This window comes from Pseudoliparis swirei, chromosome 13 (genome assembly GCF_029220125.1).
Source record: "Pseudoliparis swirei isolate HS2019 ecotype Mariana Trench chromosome 13, NWPU_hadal_v1, whole genome shotgun sequence".
Classification (NCBI taxonomy): Eukaryota; Metazoa; Chordata; class Actinopteri; order Perciformes; family Liparidae; genus Pseudoliparis; species Pseudoliparis swirei.
In genome coordinates, this window is record NC_079400.1 from 12,446,934 (window position 1) to 12,469,907 (window position 22,974).

At 45.0% G+C, this 22,974-nt stretch overlaps 1 protein-coding gene across 3 annotated transcripts in view; it reads right to left on the reverse strand.

Moving 5' to 3' along the window:
- Nucleotides 1-22,974, reverse strand: part of ca10a (carbonic anhydrase Xa) — a 209,728-nt gene that overhangs the window by 15,804 nt on the left and 170,950 nt on the right. For all 3 annotated transcript variants that reach the window (XM_056429097.1, XM_056429096.1, XM_056429095.1), the window contains exon 5: nt 12,220-12,405. In XM_056429097.1, coding sequence (XP_056285072.1) covers nt 12,220-12,405 — 186 coding nt within the window. The remainder of the gene's footprint in view (nt 1-12,219; nt 12,406-22,974) is intronic.

A 22,974-nucleotide genomic window follows, 5' to 3' on the forward strand; every position in this document is an offset into this window, starting at 1 on the left:
AGGGAGGACGTGATTAGAGCCCCACGTTGATCTGATTAGATTTTTTGAGGTGAAAGTGACGCAGGCGGCCAAAAGAACTCATCCACACTCCCTCAATGACAAATTGGACAAAAGTTTGCTGCTGGTGGGCAATAAACGGCCAGAGAGTGTGGGCCGTAATAAAGTGAGAGCGTTTGCCAAATGGAGACGGCCGGTGGGGGAAAAATGAGAAAGATGCAAAGCAAAAGAGAGTGGAAACAAGAGGTGGTAATTAGACCCAGAGACGGTTGAAGAAAGAGAGGAGGGGTACTGTGAGCCTGCAGCACGACATCATTTATCACTCTCACAAGAACTACTGGATACAGTCACAGAACAGATGGGTGGGAAGCAAACAGTTTTTGACCGTGGTCGTGCCAACCTGATCCTGTGTTGTGCTGTAACCAACCTGCACTGTATTGCAATAGTATTGGACTTTGCTAATACTTCTCTACAAGGGTTCCACGAATCAGGTATCGGGGTTCAAACCATAGACTGTGTATAAGAAGTGCACCCGCTGATGTTATGAAGCCTCCAGCTCGGCATTTTGTCCATCACTGTCTCTGATGACAGCCGTCATCATTTTGCCTTTTTTTACAACCAGTAAAAGGAGGTGACCATATTTGTACCGCGGAGGAGTGACACAGTGACACTGTATATGGCTCTGGACCTCTCAATCACAAGGTAGCCATGGCCTAAAGCATCATTTACTAAATGAACATCATGCTGTATGCCTACTACCAACGATGCCATGGCCCTGTTGATGCCCCGCCCACTCCTCCTCTCTACCTCCATCTGCCTGATGGATCATGGAGGTCTGGATCGTGGTCTATGCCTACTACTAACTATTAATACACTCTGTCATACTCATTGAATGTGTTGTAATTCTGTAATGATTCCTTCTGGTCACATGACATCTATTGTTCTGTCCATCCTGGAGAGGGATCCTCCTCTGTTGCTCTCATTAAGGTTTCTTCCCTTTTTCCCTGTGAAAGGTTTATTTGGGAGTTTTTCCTGATCCGATGTGAGTTCAAAGGTCAGGGATGTCTATGTGTACAGATTGTAAAGCCCTCTGAGGCAAATTTGTAATTTGTGAGAATGGGCTATACAAAATTGAAACTAGAGATTGAGACATAAACTCACATACATTTTCTTAAAGACTTCTATACAATCGTGCAAGGATGATTGGTTTGTTTATGTTAGTAAGATTTTTTTAAAGTAATGAATATTAGTTTTGTAGCAGTGTCATCAAGCAGAAAAACACGTTTTCAGAAAAGCTTGGGAAAATATCATTTTTTTAACGTTCAAAATTCTAACGTTTGTATTTGAATACATAAATAAATATACCAGTGTGAAGCCACAACATGACATCACCACTGACGGACCGTCGGCTATGTTTATGCTCATTGGACCATTTTGTTAGAATCAAAAGAAAAGAATTCGAAAAAGCATCCAAAACACGAAAAGACCAACGTCACCATGCCAACACCGCCTGTTGGAAGCGCCGCTGAAGGCTGCTCACTGGGATGGCGGCGCGGCTGGCCACCGCCACCACTTTTCAAGCTTCAGGGATTTTTAAAGCAAACACAGAAGCCATACTGAGCGGAGAGGTTTTGAGAGCAGGTCCAACTGGGTCTGAAATGGTCACTTGTGCTTGCTTGGCCGGTGCTTTCTGGTATGTGTGTGTGTGTGTGTGTGTCTGGGGGGGATTGGGCGGAGGGGGGTCATGACAGACTCTTTATGGCATGAAGGCTGGCCGGCCCTGGGGTTAGGGAAATATGAAGACAGCAAGTCGATAGCAGGGAAGAGAGGCTGCTCGGCTAACCGCCAGAGAGGAAGAGAGGGAGGGGCTTAAATGTGCCGGGCTGGAAATGACCCTCTGCATCTCGGCGTCCATCCACCCGTCCCCTCCTCCTTTAGATTAACTGGAGCGTGGATCCGTAAAACTAACAAACGGACAAGGACCGCTGCCACCGGCACCGATCACACTTCTCCATCATCTGTGTTCACACACACACACACACACACAGCGATGCGACGCATAATTCATGAATGAACATGATCCCACATTCAGTTGGTTTCCGTCATTCGTGTTCATATTTTAGCGCGTTGACCTCCGATTGCAGATTTAGATTTTTAATCTAAAATCCAGCACAATTAGGAACCGCGGTGGTGCTGACGCGAGCCAAACGTGGTGTAAATAGCGATTGATAAAATGTGTGTGTGTGGAGGGATAAAACTCCTCGAACAAAAAGATCTGTGACCGCTAAACCGCCGCAGCGATATTAGCTCAATCTGATTTCCGATGTGTGTGAGGACGAGGTGATTGGTTTGATTGATGGGGGCATAACAGCTGCCTACGGCGACTCCCCCTCACACACTTAATGATTTGTATTAAATATAGCAGCATCCTCTCTTCAGCGGCGAGTTGCGCCTCCTTCCGTTTGCAGTGGCTAATCCCGTTTGTTTAGTCCGTCATCGTGTCGTTCCATCGGATGATCTGGATAATGGGTGATAATGGGTAAATAAAAGGTCATTAAAGGGAACAGATGCTTTTTAATCATTTCCAGAACTGCATAGTTTGGAGCGGATGATGGTGGAAATTGGATGAAACTGAGAGGATAGAAAGTCTGTGATGGTAGCTTTTTTTTAGGGCTGTCAATCGATTAAAAAAAATTAACTAATTAATCGCACATTTTGAAATTCATTAATCGCGATTAATCGCGATTAATGAATTTTTTTTCTTCTTCTTTTTAAAGACAAAACTTCACACAGAGCTGTGTTTTCAAAGAGGCTCCTACATATAAAGTGCCAGCGATGTATTTAATATCATGGATGATAAATTGTTTCTTCAGTGAAACATCCAGATTAGTAAAAAAAAAGAAGTATATTTGAGACCCCATTGGTCCTGTCATCTTTAACATTGAGCAGCAGAACCAGTGGCAAAGGTAAACTGACTGACATTCACATATGTCACGTTAACCCTCTGGAGGCTGGGGTCATTTTCTCGATTTTACAAAAAAAATTAAATTCACCTTTTAAAGGCTTTTGCATATGACACACCCCCACGTGTTATACATCAAACATTCCAGAACAATCTCAGCTCTATACAATGAGGCACAGTTGTCCTCGCGCCGTGTTCTCTGTCTTCTTTGACTGACAGGTTGCTAATGAGCCTTACCTGTGTGGTGGGAGGTCCTTTGTGATTTACTGAGTGTTCATTGGTTGTTTTTTTCGCAAAATGTTGACAGACAAACGGATTGACAAATCATGGGGAAGGTTTCGTGTGACGAGTTCTCTCCGCGCCGCGTCACCCGACACGTCGCCCCTCCGTTGCTCTGTGGATCGGAGGAGCAGACGGGAGGAAGGAGGCGGAGGAAGAAACCCGACTGATTCATCCACGAGTTTTAACTGATTTCTGCTCCGTATTTTCGCGGAGAAATAATTGTTTTAAAAACGGAAACAGTGTCAAACCGCACTTCCGCGGTTTGACACTCAGGAGTGCAAAAACTTCAACGCACACCGGAAGTAAACAAAGTTGCGTTAAAATATTTTAGTGCGTTAACGCGGCCAAATTAATCGCATAGATTAACGCGTTAACGCTGACAGCCCTACTTTTTTTTTTTAGTCTCAATCCTGGTCTAAATACAGAAGAACGGTGGTGCGCAAAAGAGTCCTAAACCCGAGGAATCTTTGCTCTTCTGGTTCCCTCGTCTCAAAGATGATGGGGCTTTTTTGAACGGATTTAGGGATTTTCCCCCTAACTTTAACTTTAACTAAATGTGAACCTGTTGCAGTTCTGAAAGAAATAAAAAAATGCAGTTAAAAGTGAAACAATCATATAAAGATACGGTGGATATGATGCTGTTTGGCGCTTAAAAAAAAAGAAAAAGAACAACTAAGCCAAACTACTATTGTTTGTAAGACCCTTTGCTAAATATTATATGTTAACGAGCACAAATGTGCTATACTGTACTTTCCCATTTAATTAAATTCAGTTTATTTTGTATCGCCCATTCTCATAAATTACAAATTTGCCTCAGAGGGCTTTACAATCTGTACACATTGACATTCTGACCTTTGACCTCACATCGGATCAGGAACAACTCCCAAACAAACCTTCACGGGGGAAAAAGGTGAAGAACCCTTCATGAGAGCAACAGAGGAGGATCCTCTCCAGGATGGACAGAACAATAGATGTCATGTGACCAGAAGGAATCATTACAGAGTTACAACACATTCAATGAGTATGACAGTGTATTAATAGTTGGTAGTAGGCATGGACCACGATCCAGACCTCCATGATCCATCAGGCAGATGGAGGTAGAGAGGAGGGGGCAGAGCATCAACATTTAGGGACGGGCATTGCAAATTAGCTTTGTCTACAAATGATGCAGTGTGTGCCGTTGGTTCACGCTCTACTGTACAAACACACTTTAATAATTAGACGGATCAACTCTCGTAAAAATATCAAAAATAAAGATTGAAAGTGCCGTATTGAAGTTGATTTTCCTTTTTTAAGTATCTTCCCCATCGACCGTACGTCAAGATGAATGAATGAATTCTTCCCCATGGTGCGTTCAAGTCCAGACTGAAAAGATGCAGCTGCCAAGAAGTCAAATCCATCGGAGCACTAAAGAGTGTGTACAGTTGTGAAGAATAGCTCAAATCACACTGTATCAATTAAAGAGTGCTTTTTGAGAAGAAAACAACTCGGCGGTGTAGAGGAATACCATCTGCAATATTTTAGCACTTATTAAAAGACCAAGGTGTTTCATTTTCAGATTAGACTGTGAAGACGCTCGAGGGGAGCGAACACACACACGCACACACACACACAAACAGTATAAATTAACCCCCAGGTAATGGCATGGTTTGTGATGTAGCAGCCAGCCAGCACACAACACATCAGCAGCTCGGTCCAGGGCCGTACGCGGGACTTTCAGCCAGGAGGCTGCCGCTCTCGTTGACTCCTCATTGGAAAGTGATCCGACATATTTTAAATAATACGGGGAGTGGGAGAGGAAGGAGAGCAACTTCCCGTGTGGCGAGACCATGAAGGAGAGCAACTCCCCGTGTGGCGAGACCATGAAGGAGAGCAACTCCCCGTGTGGCGAGACCATGAAGGAGTGGAACTCCCCGTGTGGTGAGTCGATGAAGGAGAGCAACTCCCCGTGTGGTGAGACGATGAAGGAGAGCAACTCCCCGTGTGGTGAGACGATGAAGGAGAGCAACTCCCCGTGTGGTGAGACGATGAAGGAGAGGAACTCCCCGTGTGGTGAGACGATGAAGGAGAGGAACTCCCCGTGTGGTGAGACCATGAAGGCGAGGAACTCCCCGTGTGGTGAGACCATGAAGGAGAGCAACTCCCCGTGTGGTGAGACGATGAAGGAGAGGAACTCCCCGTGTGGTGAGACGATGAAGGAGAGGAACTCCCCGTGTGGTGAGACGATGAAGGAGAGGAACTCCCCGTGTGGTGAGACGATGAAGGAGAGCAACTCCCCGTGTGGTGAGACGATGAAGGAGAGGAACTCCCCGTGTGGTGAGACGATGAAGGAGAGCAACTCCCCGTGTGGTGAGACGATGAAGGAGTGGAACTCCCCGTGTGGTGAGACCATGAAGGAGAGCAACTCCCCGTGTGGTGAGACGATGAAGGAGAGCAACTCCCCGTGTGGTGAGACGATGAAGGAGAGCAACTCCCCGTGTGGTGAGACGATGAAGGAGAGCAACTCCCCGTGTGGTGAGACGATGAAGGAGAGCAACTCCCCGTGTGGCGAGACGATGAAGGAGAGGAACTCCCCGTGTGGCGAGACGATGAAGGAGAGCAACTCCCCGTGTGGCGAGACAATGAAGGAGAGCAACTCCCCGTGTGGCGAGACGATGAAGGAGAACCATGTTGGATCATTCTATCGGGATTGTTCCCGAACGCTGTCCACACCTCGCTGAGCTCTACATGAACTATCCAGATATCAAGATTCAAGATTCAAGATTCAAGATGTTTTATTTGTCACATACACACACAGGGTGTGCAGTGAAATGAAAGTGGCAATGCTCAGCAGGAATGTGCAAGGGCAACAAGTACACACTATTTACAATAAAAAACAACACAATATTTACAGTAAGTGTGTGTGTGTGTGTGTGTGTGTGTGTGTGCCTAAGAGGGGCAGTTGTGTGGGTCTATGTGGGGGTCCTGGTGAGGTCGGAGTTCACAGTCCTGATGGCCTGAGGAAAGAAACTCCGTCTCAGTCTCTCTGTTCTTGCAGCGTGACTACGGAGGCGCCTGCCTGACCGCAGCAGCTGAAACAGTCTGTTGTTGGGGTGGTGAGGATCCTTCATGATCCTGCCGGCTCTGGTTCTGCACCTCCTGGTGTACAAGTCCTGCAGGGTGGGAGTGTAGTTCCAATAGTGCGTTCAGCCGAACGCACTACTCTCTGCAGAGCCTTCCTGTCCTGAGCGGAGCAGTTGCCAAACCAGGCTGTGATGCTTCCTGTCAGGACGCTCTCTACAGCTCCAGAGTAGAAGGACTGAAGGATCCTCTGGGAAACTTTAAATTTCCTCAGCTGCCTGAGGTGGTAGGCGCTGCCTTGCCTTTCTCACCAGAGTGTCTGTGTTTGTTGACCATGTCAGATCCTCGGTGATGTGGACTCCCAGGTATTTATACCCGCTCACCCTCTCCACAGTAGTCCCGTTAATCCCCAGTGGTGAATACGTCCTCTGTTGTTGTACCCTCCTAAAGTCCACAATCAGCTCCTTAGTTTTGGTGACATTCATGATGAGGCTGTTGTCCTGGCACCAGAGTGACAGATCAGCAACTTCCTCCAGGTAGGCCTTCTCGTCGTTGTCGGAGATCAGGCCCACCACCACTGTGTCATCCGCAAACTTGATGATGGTGTTGGAGCTGAACCTGGCCACACAGTCATGTGTGTACAGGAGTACAGTAGGGGCTGAGGACGCAACCCTGGGTAGATCCTGTGTTCAGGGTGAGGGATTTGGAGGTGTGTCTGCCCACCCTGACCACCTGTGGCCTGGCGGTCAGGAAGTCCAGGATCCAAGCACACAGGGGGTGTTCAGTCCCAGCTCAATCAGCTTGCCGGCCAGTCTGGAGGGACTATGGTGTTGGAAGCTGAACTATAATCAATGAACAGCAGTCACACATAGCCCCCTCTGGCTGTCCAGATGAGAGAGTGTGGTGTGCAGTACCTGGGAGACAGCATCATCCGTGGATCTGTTTGGGCGATAAGCAAACTGCAGCGGGTCCATGGAGGAAGGGAGGAAGGCGCAGATGTAGTCCTTTATCAGCCTCTCAAAGCATTTCATGACCACCGAGGTGAGGGCCACGGTCGGTAGTCATTCATACATGCTGGAGAAGCATTCTTGGGCACAGGGACAATAGTGGATCTCTTGAAGCAGGCGGGGACCACGGACTCAGCCAGGGAGAGGTTGAATATTGTGGTGAACACTGGAGCTAGCTGGTTAGCACAGGTCTTCAGTACTCGCCCAGATATGCCATCTGGACCTGCAGCTTTCCTGGTGTTCACCCTCAACAGAGCCCTCCTCACACTGTGCTCGGTCACAGAGAGTGTGTGTTCATCCCCAGCGGTAGAACTCACCTCGGCTACGCTTAACGGTGTTGTTGTTAGCGGCGAGCTAGCGCTGTTGTTGCTAGCCTCAAACCGTGCATAAAATGAGTTCAGGTCGTCCGCTAGGGATGCGCGGCACTCACCATAGCGGGGTCTGCTCTGGTAGTCTGTGATAGTCCGTAGCCCCTGCCATAGGCGCCTGGTGTCGCGCTGCTCCATCTGTGATTCCACTCTGTCTCGGTACTTCCTCTTGGCTTCCTTCACCGCCCTCCTCAGTCCATAGACCGCTGCCTTGTACTCGTCCATGTTGCCGGATACAAGACCGGAGTTATAGGCAGCAGTATGGGCGTTCACAGCTTCACGGATGGATCTATCAACCCACGGCTTTTGGTTAGGAAAGACCCTAACTTTTACCGTGGGGACGATGGTGTCCGTTAAGCGTTGCTATGAGGCTCATTGCTACTTCAAAACTCGCTGACGTCACTGGAACTGGATTGGATCATGTCCCAGTCGACGACACGCAGAGCGCCCTGTAGCTCAGCCTCTGATTGGTCAGACCACCGCTTCACGTTCCTCGTCACTACCGCTTCCCGCAATCTTTTGCGGTATCCGGAAGCAGAAAAATGGCGGCATGGTCTGATTTTCCGAACGGAGGGAGAGAGACAGCCTTGTAGCCTCTCTTGAATGGCGTATAGCAGTGGTCCAACGTTCTTTCCCCTCTGGTAGCACACGTAATGTGCTGGTGAAAGTTCGCATGACTTTTTAGGTTAGCCTATTAAAGTCCCCAGCCACCACCACAGCCGTCGGGATACTTGTTCTGATGCCGACATAACACATCATGTAGGTCCGATAGTGCTACGTCGGTGTCCGCTTGTGGTGGTATGTAGACGGCTGTGGTGATGACCGAGCTGAACTCCGGGAAGGTAGAATGGACGGCATGAGATCGTCAGGTGTTCCAGGTTCGTGAGCAGGAACGAGAAAGAGTCTTAATGTTCTTGGGGTCGCACCACATGTTGTTCGTCATGAAGCAAACCCCTCCACCCTTAGATTTACCAGACTCTTCCGTTCTGTCTGCACGGAAAACAGAGAAGGACTCGGTTGGGCATATGACTCGATCCGGCACCAGCGGGTTCAGCCATGTTTCCGTCAGACAAAAGATATTACAATCCCTCATGTCCCGTTGGAATCTGATCCTTGCCCTAACATCATCCATCTTATTTTCCAGAGACTGGACGTTAGCAAGAAGGATGCTGGGCAGAGGTGGGCGGTGGGCTTGAACTCTCAGTCTGTTCCGAATTCCGCTCCGTTTCCCTCGATGTATGGATCGGTCCTTAAATTCTACAACCCACAGATGAACAGCGAGTTCAGGTGCTAGTGGACAACTTTGGAAGAGGCATTTTTTCCAAAAGGTTATAACATTAGATTTGTTCTTTAATCCTGGTAACCTTAACTTCCCTGACTGTACCTTTTGGACGTTGAAGGGATGCTGCGTCAGCTTCGTCTCTATGTGCCTCTTCATGTGTTTTGGAAAAGACTGTTCGGGTTAAAATAAGTATGTTTGTTACGTAGACTAAGTACACCGGTTACGCAACTGATGTATTGACAGTGGTTAGCAGGTCCGTCTTTCAATCAGAAAATCGGCGGTTCAATCCCCGCCCTAGTCGATGTGTCTTTGAGCAAGACATTTAACCATGAATTTCTCCCTGTAGCTGTGTCTACAGTGTGTACATGTAACATGACTGTAAGTTGCTTTGGATAAAAATGTCAGCTAAATGAAATGTAATGTAATGTAACCGGCATCAGTTAAGAACGTGAGCTACTTAACAAAACTACTGTTAAATAAGTCAACGTCAACTTTGGTTCCACGTGGGACCCAAACAGATGTCTCCTAAGTAAAAGTCTTGTGTTTGCTTAGCACAACCATCTTTCTACAAACCAATTAAAGCAAAAAACTTGTTTTTAAATGCAACATGCTCCCCTTTCTCGGGATTACTGATCTGATAACTGCTCATCCGACACTTTCTGTGAGGATGAAGCTTCTTCAGGGCGACCTCATGTTGCCATGAGGATGTGATTGGGTTCATTAGCATACTTTTGATAATAAATGATAAGAATGCAAATGCATGTGTAGATTGGATAAGGCAGTGAGTAACATTTTTGGCTGTTTTATTTCATGTAGGTATTTTGATATTTTACTACCATGGGAAACAAAACAGAATTGAACACTCAAACACACAAAAATGAGTAAGATGACATAAAGGGGTGATTTAAAGACGAAAGCTTTTGGAGACACACACACACACACACATACAAACACACACACACACGGTCCTCCCATGGGCTGCCATTTCAAAAGTTGTAATGGTGTTTTCTCTTTTTGTTCACATTTCAAGGACATGCACGGCCACCACTCATCTGCAGACGGGCCATTGGGAAAGAGAGAGAGAGGGACATCTTTCTCTTGCATTTATGATTATGAAACATCTTATTGGACCTTGAGGCCGCTGCTGATGCTCAGAAGAAGAAGAACACAAGGCTGGGATGGGCTATCGGGGGAGGTGGATGTTTTGGACTGAGGAGAACACTGCAAAGGTAAAGGGTTGTTTAAAGGAAACACATTTGTTCCCTTTCCGGGTCTTGGTAACTCTGGAGTCGGTGGTTAGCGGGTCCGTCTTTCAATCGGAGGATCGGCGGTTCGATCCCTGCCTCCGCTCGCCCTAGTTGATGTGTCCTTGAGCAAGACATCTAACCATGAAGGACGGTTGTTACTAAAGATGCAACGCTCAGCCATCTACGTCAGCTCATGTATTAGGGTTAGGTTATATTCAGGGTTAGGGTTATATTTAGGGTTAGGGTTATATTTAGGGTTGGGGTTATATTTAGGGTTAGGTTATATTTAGGGTTAGGGTTATATTTAGGGTAAGGTTATATTTCATCCAGTTGTTGGTTGTATTCATTGAATCAGTGGTTTCTGCAGTCTTTCTAGTTTACATGTTTATTTAAACTGGCTACGGTGTGTGAATGTAACATGAATGTAAGTCGCTCTGGATAACAGCGTTGGCTAAATGAAATGTAATGTAATGGCTTAGCTTCAACTGTCTACTGAAAAGCCCCAATTACCAACTTAGACAACCTTTCAACCTACAACTCTACTTCTCTCTTGATGTATTCCCAGTCACCTCATTTAAGAGTAGACTGAAGACTTTATTCTTTAATAGTCTTATAGTTAGGGCTGAATCAGGTTCACCTGGTCCAGCCCCTAGAGATGCTGCTATAGGCTTATAAGCTTCTTAGGGACGTTTTAGGATACACTGAGCACCTCTCTCCTTGTTTTAGGATACACTGAGCACCTCTCTCCTCTCTCTCCTTATGGATGAATTTCCTCAGTAAACATTTTAAACATGAGTTTATGTCTCAATCTCTTAGGTTCAAGTCTTCTTCAATACAGCATGATGTTCATTTAGTAAATTATGGTCATTTAGAGTCAAACAGACTATAAAACAGTGGATGATTTAGGGTCGCTGACACTACCAGAGACATACACAGCATCTCTATGTCACTCCTCTGCATTCAAAATATGGCTACTTCCGTTCAATGGTTGCAAAAAAAAACAAGAGGCGGCGGCGAAATCACCAAAACGTCCGTCCTCAACCCAGTGGGTGACGTCACGATGATGACGTCCACTTGTTCTCCATAGTCTGTGGTTGTTAACCCCGGCTGATAAGACTATCATCAGGGTGTGTGCAGCCATTGTGTGTGTGTGTGTCCGTTCAGGCTTCAGGGTCACCATCCCGAAGGACAAAGTAAACACTTTATGCTTTATTATGATTCAGCTCCCTAAATCTGAAGGGGGGGAGGGGGGGGGGGACGGACACAAATGATTATCATTAATTAGAATAAATTTGCCTGTCAAGACTGCAATTATTTTGTTCCCACACAAATTGGCATTCGTTTAATGGTGGCGGGTGGAATGCAGCGACGTGATGTGAGTGGCGTGAATGCGGCGGCGTGATGTGAGCGCCGTGATGTGAGCAGCGTGGCGTGATGTGAGCGGCTTGCGATTGTAGTTGAGCAATCAAAGCCGAGGAAAGCTAATTGTTTGCTCGTCAACACGTTCAAAATGTGGGACACTGTGTGTGTGTGTGTGTGTTTTTAACGCTTAACTCTCCATCTTGCCGAACAGCACTGATGTGTCATGTAAGAAAATAAAAAATAAATGATAGTTCTTATAATTTAGAGCGTCACAGAAGTAGCCATGTGCTCACACATTAGTAACTTCATACGTTGTAATCCTAAATTGTTCCACTGCATCGTAGAGGCAAAAATCACTCCTATACATCTGAACATTCATACTAAAATTAATTGTGTCTCTTCCTGCACTGAGATATTGATTTATTTCTGTTGTGATTTTTTAAATGTTTTTTTATTGTTTGAATTGTGCAAAAAAAAAAAAAATCATAATAAATTGATACGCCTAATAGGGGGTCACATGTTTTAGATCCTGCAATTTGCACATGGCTGATTTATTACCATAGCGGCTCAAATATAAATATTTTGTATTTAATGGGGGCAAAAGTGTGCTAACTGCCTATCTTCCTTGGCGCTGTGTTCCGTGTGCACGCACCTCTCCGGAGAAGGCCTGTCCGTTCAGCAGGTGTTCGGAGCCCTGGCCGTCCTCGCTGCCGAAGTGTAGCCGGATCTCCTCTAGGCGGTGGCTGTACGTCATTGGCCCCCCGGAGATGTTCACCAGATGCTCCTTGTCCAATCGCAGGGAGACGTGGCGGCCTGTGTTGTACATGGTCCCTACCACCTGGAGAAAGGATGAGTAAAAGAAAGTTTTGTTTTTCTTCGGTCTAAAACAGTGATTTGCTAACTCGGATTCCCGAGGGACTCACAGACCATCGTTGGAAAAATTCCCAATTAAAATTATTAGAAGAAATACGGTGAAAGAAAAAACTAAAGCAGGGTCCTATCCAAAATATTGTCAAAGAATCAAGTCAGTGGCAAAAACAATTCATTACAGTCTGTGTAGCGTTGTCCATTCAATGAAACACTAATTTCTAAAAGTCACAAAAACGTGAGGAAGGATGAAAAAAACCCAAATCTGCCTTTTCAATTCATTATGGTGTTGATTATAATTGATTCCAAGTAGCTTTTAAGTAGAGCTGCAAGTAACGATTATTTTGATAATCGATTAATCTATTGAAATTCTTTTTCGATTAATCGATTAATAGTTAGTTTTTTTTAAACTGTAATTTTCACCCTTTATTCAAAACAGGGTTCATACGGTCATGGAAAACCTGGAAAAGTCATGGAATTTTAAAATGGTTATTTCCAGGCCTGGAAAAGTCATTGAATAAAATGTAATCCTAAAAGTTTTGGAAAAGTAATGAAAATGTGTTATATTCATATGTTCATTTACGCTGTGTAAATATATATACGGTATGCTTTGGAAATCTCATTGTTAGTTTAAATACTACATCTTCTTACTTTGTCATATACACCGAGTTTTCACATAATGTTTGGTCATGGACATTTGGTTTAAAGTCCTGGAAAGGTCATGGGAAGGTCCTGGACATCCATTGGTCAGCATGTGTATGAACCCTGTCAAACAGAACGGACGACGCTTTCCTCGCGTGAGTTTACTCAACCGACTATTTGTGGTTTAATCGTGTCGGGAACAATGACTGAAGGCTATTTATCTGTGTATTCGCTCCTGTCAGTTCTGGTTGACGTGACAGAGCGGTGAATCATTTGTTTAGCAATGATTACAAAAAACACAAAAAACAACAAGTGGGGGAATCCTTGATTTCCCCCCTCGCTGTGTGAGCTCCGGTTTCAACGAACAGAGATGCTGTTGCATTGTTGACAGCTCAGGGTTTATTTCCTTTTTTTCTCCGTGATATCATCACCGGCAGAGCTTCTGCAGCAACAGTCCTGAGGGCTTTATTTAATTAGGCAGCGGGAGGGAGAGGCCACATTGTTAACCGCAACAAGGCTTCAACAAACACCGCCAGCCAGAGAGCGGCGCCTCCGGTGGAAAGGAAAGCACAGGTGAAAAGACGGAAGAAAAAACAACAACACACAAGGTTTTTTGGAGAAAACACGGCGCTTCGAGTAATGGTCTTTATCGGATAGCTCTGCTTATTTATTTATAACGGGGAGTTGTTTCAAAGGGGAAGCGTTCATATTCAAGCCACATGGACTTCCATCGCTTATATCTGCCTTTCTTTTCCAATCCCTTTTGCTTTTTTCCCCCTCCTCTCCCACTCGCTTTCAAAACTATCCTCCTCCTCCCTCAAAATTCCCAGAGAAAGAACCTTGCCCACACATTGTAAATATTTTAAAGAAGCTCTGAGGAGAAGAAGAAGAAGAAAAAAAATCAATGATTTGAAAGTAGAAAGAAAGGAGAAGAGGAGGGAGCGATACAAAGAGAAGATAAGTAAGGGGGGAGCAGGAGGAGAGAAGGTAGAGAGAGGAGCAAGCGAGGGGAGGGCTTTCAGGTTTCTCGGCAAAGGTGATGAGAGTGAAGGTGAGACCCATGAAAAGGCCAAGAAGTAACCTCCAGGGGCGATTATACATGAGGAAGAAGGAGCGACGAGAGGTTTGTGGACTCTCCTGAAATATCCCCAAACAAGGCAAATTCCAGCAGGCTGGTAATAAAGCACACTGGGAGATAATAAGGCAAAATGTGCAATGTTGGGAAGACATAGGATGACACTACATAGCCCAAAGTATGTATGTACCCCAACGTGAACAAGCTGCTGTGCCGGTCCACGGTGTGCCGTCCAGAACGAGACAACGCTACATTAATGCCTCTCCCATCCAAAAGATTACTTGTCAATTTCTTAAATAACTAAATGTAATGTGAAAACGGGGTCTTTTTTTTGCATTTAAAAGATGGAGCTGTTGGAGACCAAAAACGGAGCTAAAAAGGAGAGTAAAGAAAGAGTTACTTAAGAAAATGAGTGATTGTATGATCAGTTTTACAAATCCATACGATGTCAGACCTGTGTGACCTTTAAGGAAAAAGCAATGCGGCTGTAAGACCGTGAACACATTTGTACACACAGCAATCAAGTCCGCCACAGATTTGTGCGATTAATTCACAATGTATCATATTTATTTCCATCATGAGTACTCAAATATCACGCCATGAATAAGGTTGATTTGTCCAAGCTTTTGAACTTCAAATAAAAGCATCAACTAGTCACATTGGGGCGGAACAACCATACACTGTTTATAACAAGTGGACGTTGGTTTCTGGCCCACCGGTGCGAAGCCTCAAATTTGGTAATTTTGTCACCATGTTGTTGTGTTATGCAGCCAATGAACAGAAGCTACCATATTTGTCATGCGGAGGAGTGACGTAGAGACGCCGCGTACAACTCTGGTAGCATACGCGACCTGTCAATCACAATAAGCCCCGCCCTAAAGCATACTCTACTTGACTGAATGGACCATCATTGTGGGGGCAGCATGGTGGTGTAGTGACTAGCACTCACAGCAAGAGGGGCCCAGCTTTGTTCCGGTTGTGGGCGGTTCTGTTTGGAGTTAGCATGTTCTCCCCGCGTCAGTGTCGGGTTCCATCCGGGTTCTCCGCCCCAAAGACATGCAGCTTAGGTTCATTCAAATGGTCCGCGAGTGTGAATATGAGCATGAACGGTTGACTGGTGACCTTCGCCCAATGTCAGCTGGGATCGCCTACAGCGCCCCGCAACCCGAATCATGGTGTGTTGAAGTAGACTTGAAACCATGAACTGACATTTACAATGTTGACCGAGGGAATAAATCCAATGAGAAGTCATTCCGAGGCCCTTCCCCAAAATGTTAGGACAATAAATAGCTCCAAAGGGGTTCGGCAATAAAAAGACAAACCGACAACCAAAAGTTAACAAAGGTATGTGGACGGTTGTGCCGTACAGTACACACACCATTGTTTCATGTGACTGTTTTAATATTTCTTGCCCCAGCCAATATCTGTTGTTCAGGTCGGTTGCTCTTGTCAGGGTGAACGGCTGGCGGGCAGCGAGGTGTGGTCGTAACGACGGAGACGGTCGTGTTGGTTTCACAGCGAGAGAGCTTGTGTAACCGAACGCGGCTCCTTTGTCTAATTGGCGGCGCCTCCGTCTCCCGATCTAATCTACGGTGCTCGAAAAACAAGTTGAGGACATCACAGCAGAAACTCTGTTGCCGATACTGATGGGCAATGACAAAGACGCCGTGCATGAATTGACAGCGTTATTAAAATTGTGACTTCTTCTGATTCTGGGTTTGAAAGAGATCACATTTTGTCTTCGCTGGAATAATAAAATGAATGCACAGTTGAATAAAACTTGCTTATTTCATTTCGTCAACTTTCCGACGCGTACCAGACAAAGTCAGTACGGTGGAAAAGGTTGCAGAGGAAGCCGAGGCTCTATATTCCAATTCTCCTCTTTCTCATTATTTCCCAGTGTCTCGACACTTGTGCGTAGTAGAGAAGTAATTATCCATCGGGGAAGTTTATATTTTCATTGAGTGCTTCTGACAAATCACTAACTTGTGTTCACGGCCACAGATACGCGGAGGAATTATGCGTTGCTTGTAAAATCGACAAAAACGCAGCTGTCCAACTCGTCTCATGCATCAACATCAAAACTATTACACTCATTATCCAGTCGAAGCATTTACACTCATGGCTTCATGGGAAAACGCCTCCCTGCCTTGTACAAACTCATGATACACATGAATATTTATGTTGACAAATGAAAAGCATTGGTCTTTCGAGCTGCATCACTGGGCTCCATTGTTGTACAAAAGAATATTAAAAAACACATCAATGAGGAACTCCGTCATATATTTTATGTTACAGCTATAAAGACGGATGTCGCTCTCAAGAGAAGCAACAAAAAAGAAGCAACATAAACGGCTAAATAAGCAACTTATGGTATGCTTCACTTAGTAAATGGTGAGGTGACACTCATTTGTTCCTGCTGCCCCCTTTAGCCGAAATAATGAAGTTATTTCTGGTGAAATTTCCACTTTATTTCCTACCTGTCCACTTAAAATCCCTTCACACAGATGTTCCCACTTAATTAGCCTCTCTGGAGTGGTTGTGTACAGATGGGGTTTGATTGGCACTTAGTGTGAGTGTTGCAACTCATTTTATCATGGTCCTTCTTCCACTTGTTCTGAGTGGTCAATAGCAGCTCCGAACATATTGTCCCAGTAAACCATGATGGTGTGACTGTGGGCCACCATTAGCAATGCCGGGACCCTGAAACTGAGGCAACGAATTTGATTAATTCACTTTTTAATGGTGCTAATTTGCATTAAAGTAAACTAATAAGTCGGTGTAACCTACTGACTGAGAATGTGTTTCTCGTTGAGTCAATGGAATGAAGGAGAAGTCTCACCATTGTTTTCCCACCCGTAACGGAGCTCTATTTAACATTCATAGCATCAATGTCGCAGCGAACAACTATTTGCTATGTAAAGATATAGTGCAGTAATGTCGACCTCACAGCGGCAACGTCGACGTGGAAGAGTAGCGCCCACCCTGCGGTTCCCCCTGAGGTAAACACCGCTAGCTGTCAGCGCTGTGGCACTGTTAGCTTATGGCACTGTTAGCTCCTAGCACTGTTAGCTTCTGGCACTGTTAGCTTCTGGCACTGTTAGATTCTAGCACGGTTAGCTCTTAGCATCGGTAGCTTCTAGCACTGTTAGCTTCTGGCACTGAGCTTTTGGCACTGTTAGCTTCTGGCACTTTTAGATTCTAGCACTGTAAGCTTCTAGCACTGTTAGCTTCTAGCACCGGTAGCTTCTAGCACCGTTAGTTTCTGGCACTGTTAGCATCTAGCACTGTTAGCTCTTAGCATCGGTAGCTTCTGGCACTGTTAGCTTTTGGCACTGTTAGATTCTGGCACTTTTAGATTCTAGCACTGTAAGCTTCTAGCACTGTTAGATTATGGCACCGTTAACTTCTGGAACTGGTAGTTTTTAGCACCGTTAGCTTCTGGCACTGTTAGCATCTAGCACTGTTAGCTTCTAGCACTGTTAGCTTCTAGCACCGGTAGCTTCTAGCACCGTTAGTTTCTGGCACTGTTAGCATCTAGCACTGTTAGCTTCTGGCACTGTTAGCTTTTGGCATGGTTAGCTTCTGGCACCATTAGCTTGTAAATGCCGTCTCAGTTGAGCGGCGTGGATTTTTTTCCGTTTTCTAATTTAGCACCTTTTAAAACTTTTTCCTTGACCTGAAACCCCACCTCTGACGCTATTACAAAATAGTATTAAATAGTTTAAGGTGAGGACAAACAGAAATGTCCTGACTTTGTGCTTCTGGGCATCTTCACGCCAACACACTTGTACAGCGTACTACCTGGCAGCAGCTTCGACTCGTTTCAAGAAGTGTATCTAAAAACACGTCAAAGAGTTTGGCAAGCTGCCAATTTAGACAGACACGGGAATCAAGCAAACGGCATCGGCGCTGAGCCTGACGGCTGGCACAGCATTTCACACGTTGTACACTGTTACGACACCGTCCCAATAAATAGACGCACAGGAGTGAGAAAAGATCGCTGCCAGTCAGCACTTACTTTTCTTCTTTTTTTTAACATTCAGTCTCTCGTTCAATCTCTGGAACCAGAACTTGGCAATTGCTGGAACAGGTGGAAAGACTAAAAAATTCGTTTTTTATGAGTGTGAATTTGTGTCGGTCGAGTTTGATCGGAGAGCTACTGATGGGATGAAGGCTGATCGTAACCTTTTCCCACTGAAGACAAAATCCAGAAGTTAGTGTGTTGTGTTTCTGCCAGTGGGAAAGAAGCTTTCAGTGTAAATTACAAAGCAGCGGACCATTTCTCTGATACGTCATCGCTGTGCGTTGCGTGTAACCCCCTCTCCTAAACAGCCTTCATTTTGTTCAAGCAGGGCCTTTTCCATTTGTTTCCACGAGAAGTTTCCAGGAGCGATTGAGTCGAAAAGGTCAATCGTGTGCTGGCCATCCCTGAGCGGATAGCGATGATCGCATCGCACCGCCGCCACATTAGAGGTAATAGCTTGGAGAACGTAAACAAGTCATAAAGGAGATTATTGACTGTCTGGGGCAGACTTGGTGGTAGCGGACAGGTGCAGTAATAAAAAAACAACATCAATGGTGTGCTGGTAATGAGAAAACCCGAGGAACGTGGTCATTATCTAAGGACACAGATCAATAGAGTGAATTACCCCGACAAGAAGTCCTCACTAACTACTGTATATGTTCAGCTATAATGCTCCAGACTCCGCTTACGTTTTAAATATAAAATCCGCCGTCACCTCCATGAAATAGGGTTTCAGCTACTCGCAATCGTTAAAAAATATGAATGTTCACAGGTCAGGAGTAGTGTACATTGCATCACGCGGGGTGAACTGGTTGAGCGGTGGAAATGGTGATAAGCTACGTGCATTAGTGAGACAGCAACTGTAAAGTGCACTCTTGTAGCAACCGTCAGATGGGTTTTAACCTCGAGGAAGGCCTGAAGCTAGAAGCACCGGATCGTGGTGAAAGCGCAATTCGTTTGATTACATTAGAAATGGCGTTCTTTCATTAAGGTGCGCCGGTATGGAGGTTCATTAGATAGCGAGGGGGCGATATCTACAGCGGGCGGGACGGATGGAAAGAAATGTAATGCTACATTAATGAGAGAGATTCAACACTGATCCGAGGCATTTGCGCCAAGATTTGATTAGATTGTCCTGAGCAGAAAAACGACAGCGTCGGTATTTGCTAGAAGAATGCTGACATTGGGTCTGGCAAGCATTTAGATTTTGAATGTCCATCAACCTGAGCTGGTCTGACAGTCTCTGAGGTTTGAACTGTCGAAATGGGCTGTTAAACTCAATGGTTGGAGCGCTGCAATTAATTAGACACCCTATAAAACATTAGGAATCCAATCAGGCGTCGGTACCCTGGGGGAACTCATTTATAAAAATGTACTTAGTTCTCTTTTTTTTCCTCAAAATGCACAAAAACAAAACCAGTATTTTTTTCCCACTTCCTTGCGAGAACAGTGGAGCCGCGTTGAGGCTCCACTAGGCGAGGGCACATTTTTGGAAGATCCCAGCTCCCCTTGGGGACAGAAATTCCTCAGTTCCGCACGAGATCAACGTCTGAACGTCAGCTGAGCGACTGTTCTCCTCCGCCGCAGCACAATGAGAAGTGGCAAAAACTACGCCGACAAACACTTTAAATCAATGTGCGCACAAAGATCCACACAATACATTTCGACTCCGCAGTAATTCTCTAAATGAATTGGAGAGAAAAGAGGCTTGCGGATGCTGCGGGCTTTGACTCCGGCTTCCTTAATTGTGACAGCACCACCACCCCTTTTAATCACATGAGAAGGAAAGCGGTCAGGGGGAAAATGTGCAGTTTTTACAAAGTGATTATGTTACATTTTTAATTCTGAGTACCTCTCTGAGCCTTTAAAGCCTTTAAAGCTACTAACGGATTTTTTTTTTTTTTTACTCTCCGGCTGGAAGCGCATGTTTGTCGTTTGTGTCCATTATCTGGAGACGTCCGATGTGCCAGAATATGCACAAAAAAAAGAAAAAGAAAAGAGAGCTGTTGGCACGTCTCCCGGATCCGGCCCTCAAAACGATGCCATTTTAAGATAACTAATCATGTCACCCGAAACCAGTACAATAAGAAACAGCACTGGGGCCGCAGCGAAAGGAAGTCTGAGTACCAGCCTGAAACAGTACGTTCCAACCGTGATGGGATCATCAGCCCATTCTGAAAGAAGAACAAAGGGGTCTCTTTTTCTCTCCTCTCCTCTTTATGTGAGCCTGTTTTTAACTGGATCTCAATCCCACACCCTATTTTTTAGGGCACATTACTTGGAACCCTGGAGCAGTTCCTCCCATTGTCGGGTCCGTATGGACTACTTGTGAGAACACGGCAATCACAGACGAGGTTGCAGACAAAATCGATTGGGCAGAGCTCTTGTCGACAAGGAGTTCTTTCTCTGTATCATTCTGAACCGAGCCGGGAGCTTCGTTTCGGACTGAGGACGTCATCCGAATGCGACGACGGCATTCTGGTTCCGTCACGATTTGAGGAAGTTTCAACGGTGCCTTAAAAATATAAATGGTGTAGGAAATACTCGTATGAAATATGCAAAAACCCTCAGATTCATCACGGAGACACGGAAGTCCTGAGGGTGTGAAGAATTACTTTAAACTCTTGACAGCTTCAAGTTCAGTCGATACCAAGACAGGTTTTTCCTTTAGATTTGCAGGGAAAAAAAAGAAAACGTGTTCAGAATCTACACATTATTTAAAGGCTCGGAGAAGTTAACCGTAATATGAAAGGAATGGGTCGACATTGTTGGACATGGTTTATAAGATCTCTTTGCAAAAATAAGGCGTGAGGATAAAAAATAAATTTCCAGTCTGTGAGTTAGCTGTGGAGGTTAGCCTAGTTTAGCATCGAGTTTGGCTCCGTCCAAAATTCACCAACCACTTTTACCAAAACCAATAACAAAAAAATAAAAAGTTTCAGATGGCCTGAATTTGAATCTTAATGTCCCTAAAAATAAAATAAAAAGTTGAATTTCCACATAATTTGAAATAAGGCATCCGTAGATTTCATTGATCAGATTCAGATCCAAAAATGTAAGTTGAACATGATCAAACAGCAACAGGGCAGGATGGGCAGGCGGTTGTTCGTAAACTGTTTAAACAACGTGAGACCTGTCCTCTTCCCCGGTGGTCATTTTTGGGTGGACATTGTTGAGCGGCTTTTTTTGGATCAAATCCGCTCTCTGATAGGCCAGAATTTCGTTTGGTTTGGTTTGGCTTGATGAAGCCCGGATTTTGCTCAAGGGCATTTTTCAACATGTAGTGTTCCTCAATTTGATCAATCGAATGGAATCAATATAAACACTTTTTCGTGGTGTGGGAGGATCAGAATTTGTAAGCCTTGATAAACAAAACAATTTCTACACTTGTACTTCATCTTTTCAGATCAACATATTGCTTTGAATTCAGAACAATCAAGGTACAGGATTCTTTTATTTCAAAGTAAAATATTTTCATATACGTGTCTCGGTGACTTCCATATCAGAATACTATTGCCAGTGTGTCCTGTGGATCATCCAGAGCACACAGACACTGTTTCAAGACGGAGACGTTGCTGTTGAACTCTTGATATGCAACTCTTTGTGGTATGCAAGCACTTACTACATTAGAATATTAAGCTGGCTGCCCTCCGCCGGGTCCTTTTCTCCTCGAGAGCTTACTGCTCTGCTTGTCAGTCGAGCCACGGCACCGGCTTCCAGATTAGCTGTCTAACGGCTGCAGGAAATCAAATAACAGCTGATAAGGCGGAAAAGGGAAGCGGGGTAAAAAAAAGAAAACGCTGGGCGTAATGTCATAGCTCTCCTATCTGTGATGTTGATTATCTAAACACTGGGCGAGGGCTCTATTTTGGCATTTAATAAAAAGGTTGAACAGAGTTCAGCTTGTTCTCGAGTTTAAAAGTTCTCTCGGCTCTGCAAGGTCACAGGAACGTATATAAAGTGTACACGTATCGAGAGGGTGAATGAAAAATAATAGACTTTTTCTTCACTCCCACTTCCCTGACATTGTAGCGCTTACCTCAGGGCAAAGGCAGGCAAAGGCAGCCAACAGCTTTGATGGGAGACAGGTATGATGATAAATATTTGATGCGATTGACGGGTTGCTGTGCTCAGAATGAGATTTCATGGAACTAGTACAGCCGGACATAAAACAACACGGTCTCCGGCAACCGAACTGACTCTGCAACTGTGTGAACAGTAATCGTTGGACCAGTTGATATCAAGCCTAAGAGCTGATATTGATTCAATACTTTGATCCGGGAATACTTTGGAAACCCTGCAGAGTCGGCTGATGGTAAGAGACTCGTAAATGCAATTAGCTCTGGACATCAGTGCAGAGCACTTTAAGGAATACAATGGGATTTGCATTTGCTATGTTGTGGTGATGCAAGTGAATACCTCGGTATCTTCCTCAACAATAAATGGAACAAAGATAAAACACAATTCATCCTTCAGGGATTACACATGTGTGGTTATCAAGACCCCAAAAAGCATCTGGAACATCGTTGTCCTCGCTCAATGATTCGTATGTTATCTTTGGATAAAGTTATTACAAATGTCAACTCCCGCTGGTTACGTATGGTCCCTTCAAATAAACTTCCATCTTGACAGGAAATAACGCAGTTAGGTTTAGGCCACAACACTACTGAGTTAGGTTTAGGATACAATCGTGAAATACTTAGTTAGGTTTAGGATAAGATGGTTCTAAAACTCAGTCAGGTTTAGGCCACAACGCGACTAAGTTAGGTTTAGGATATGATCATGAAATACTTAGT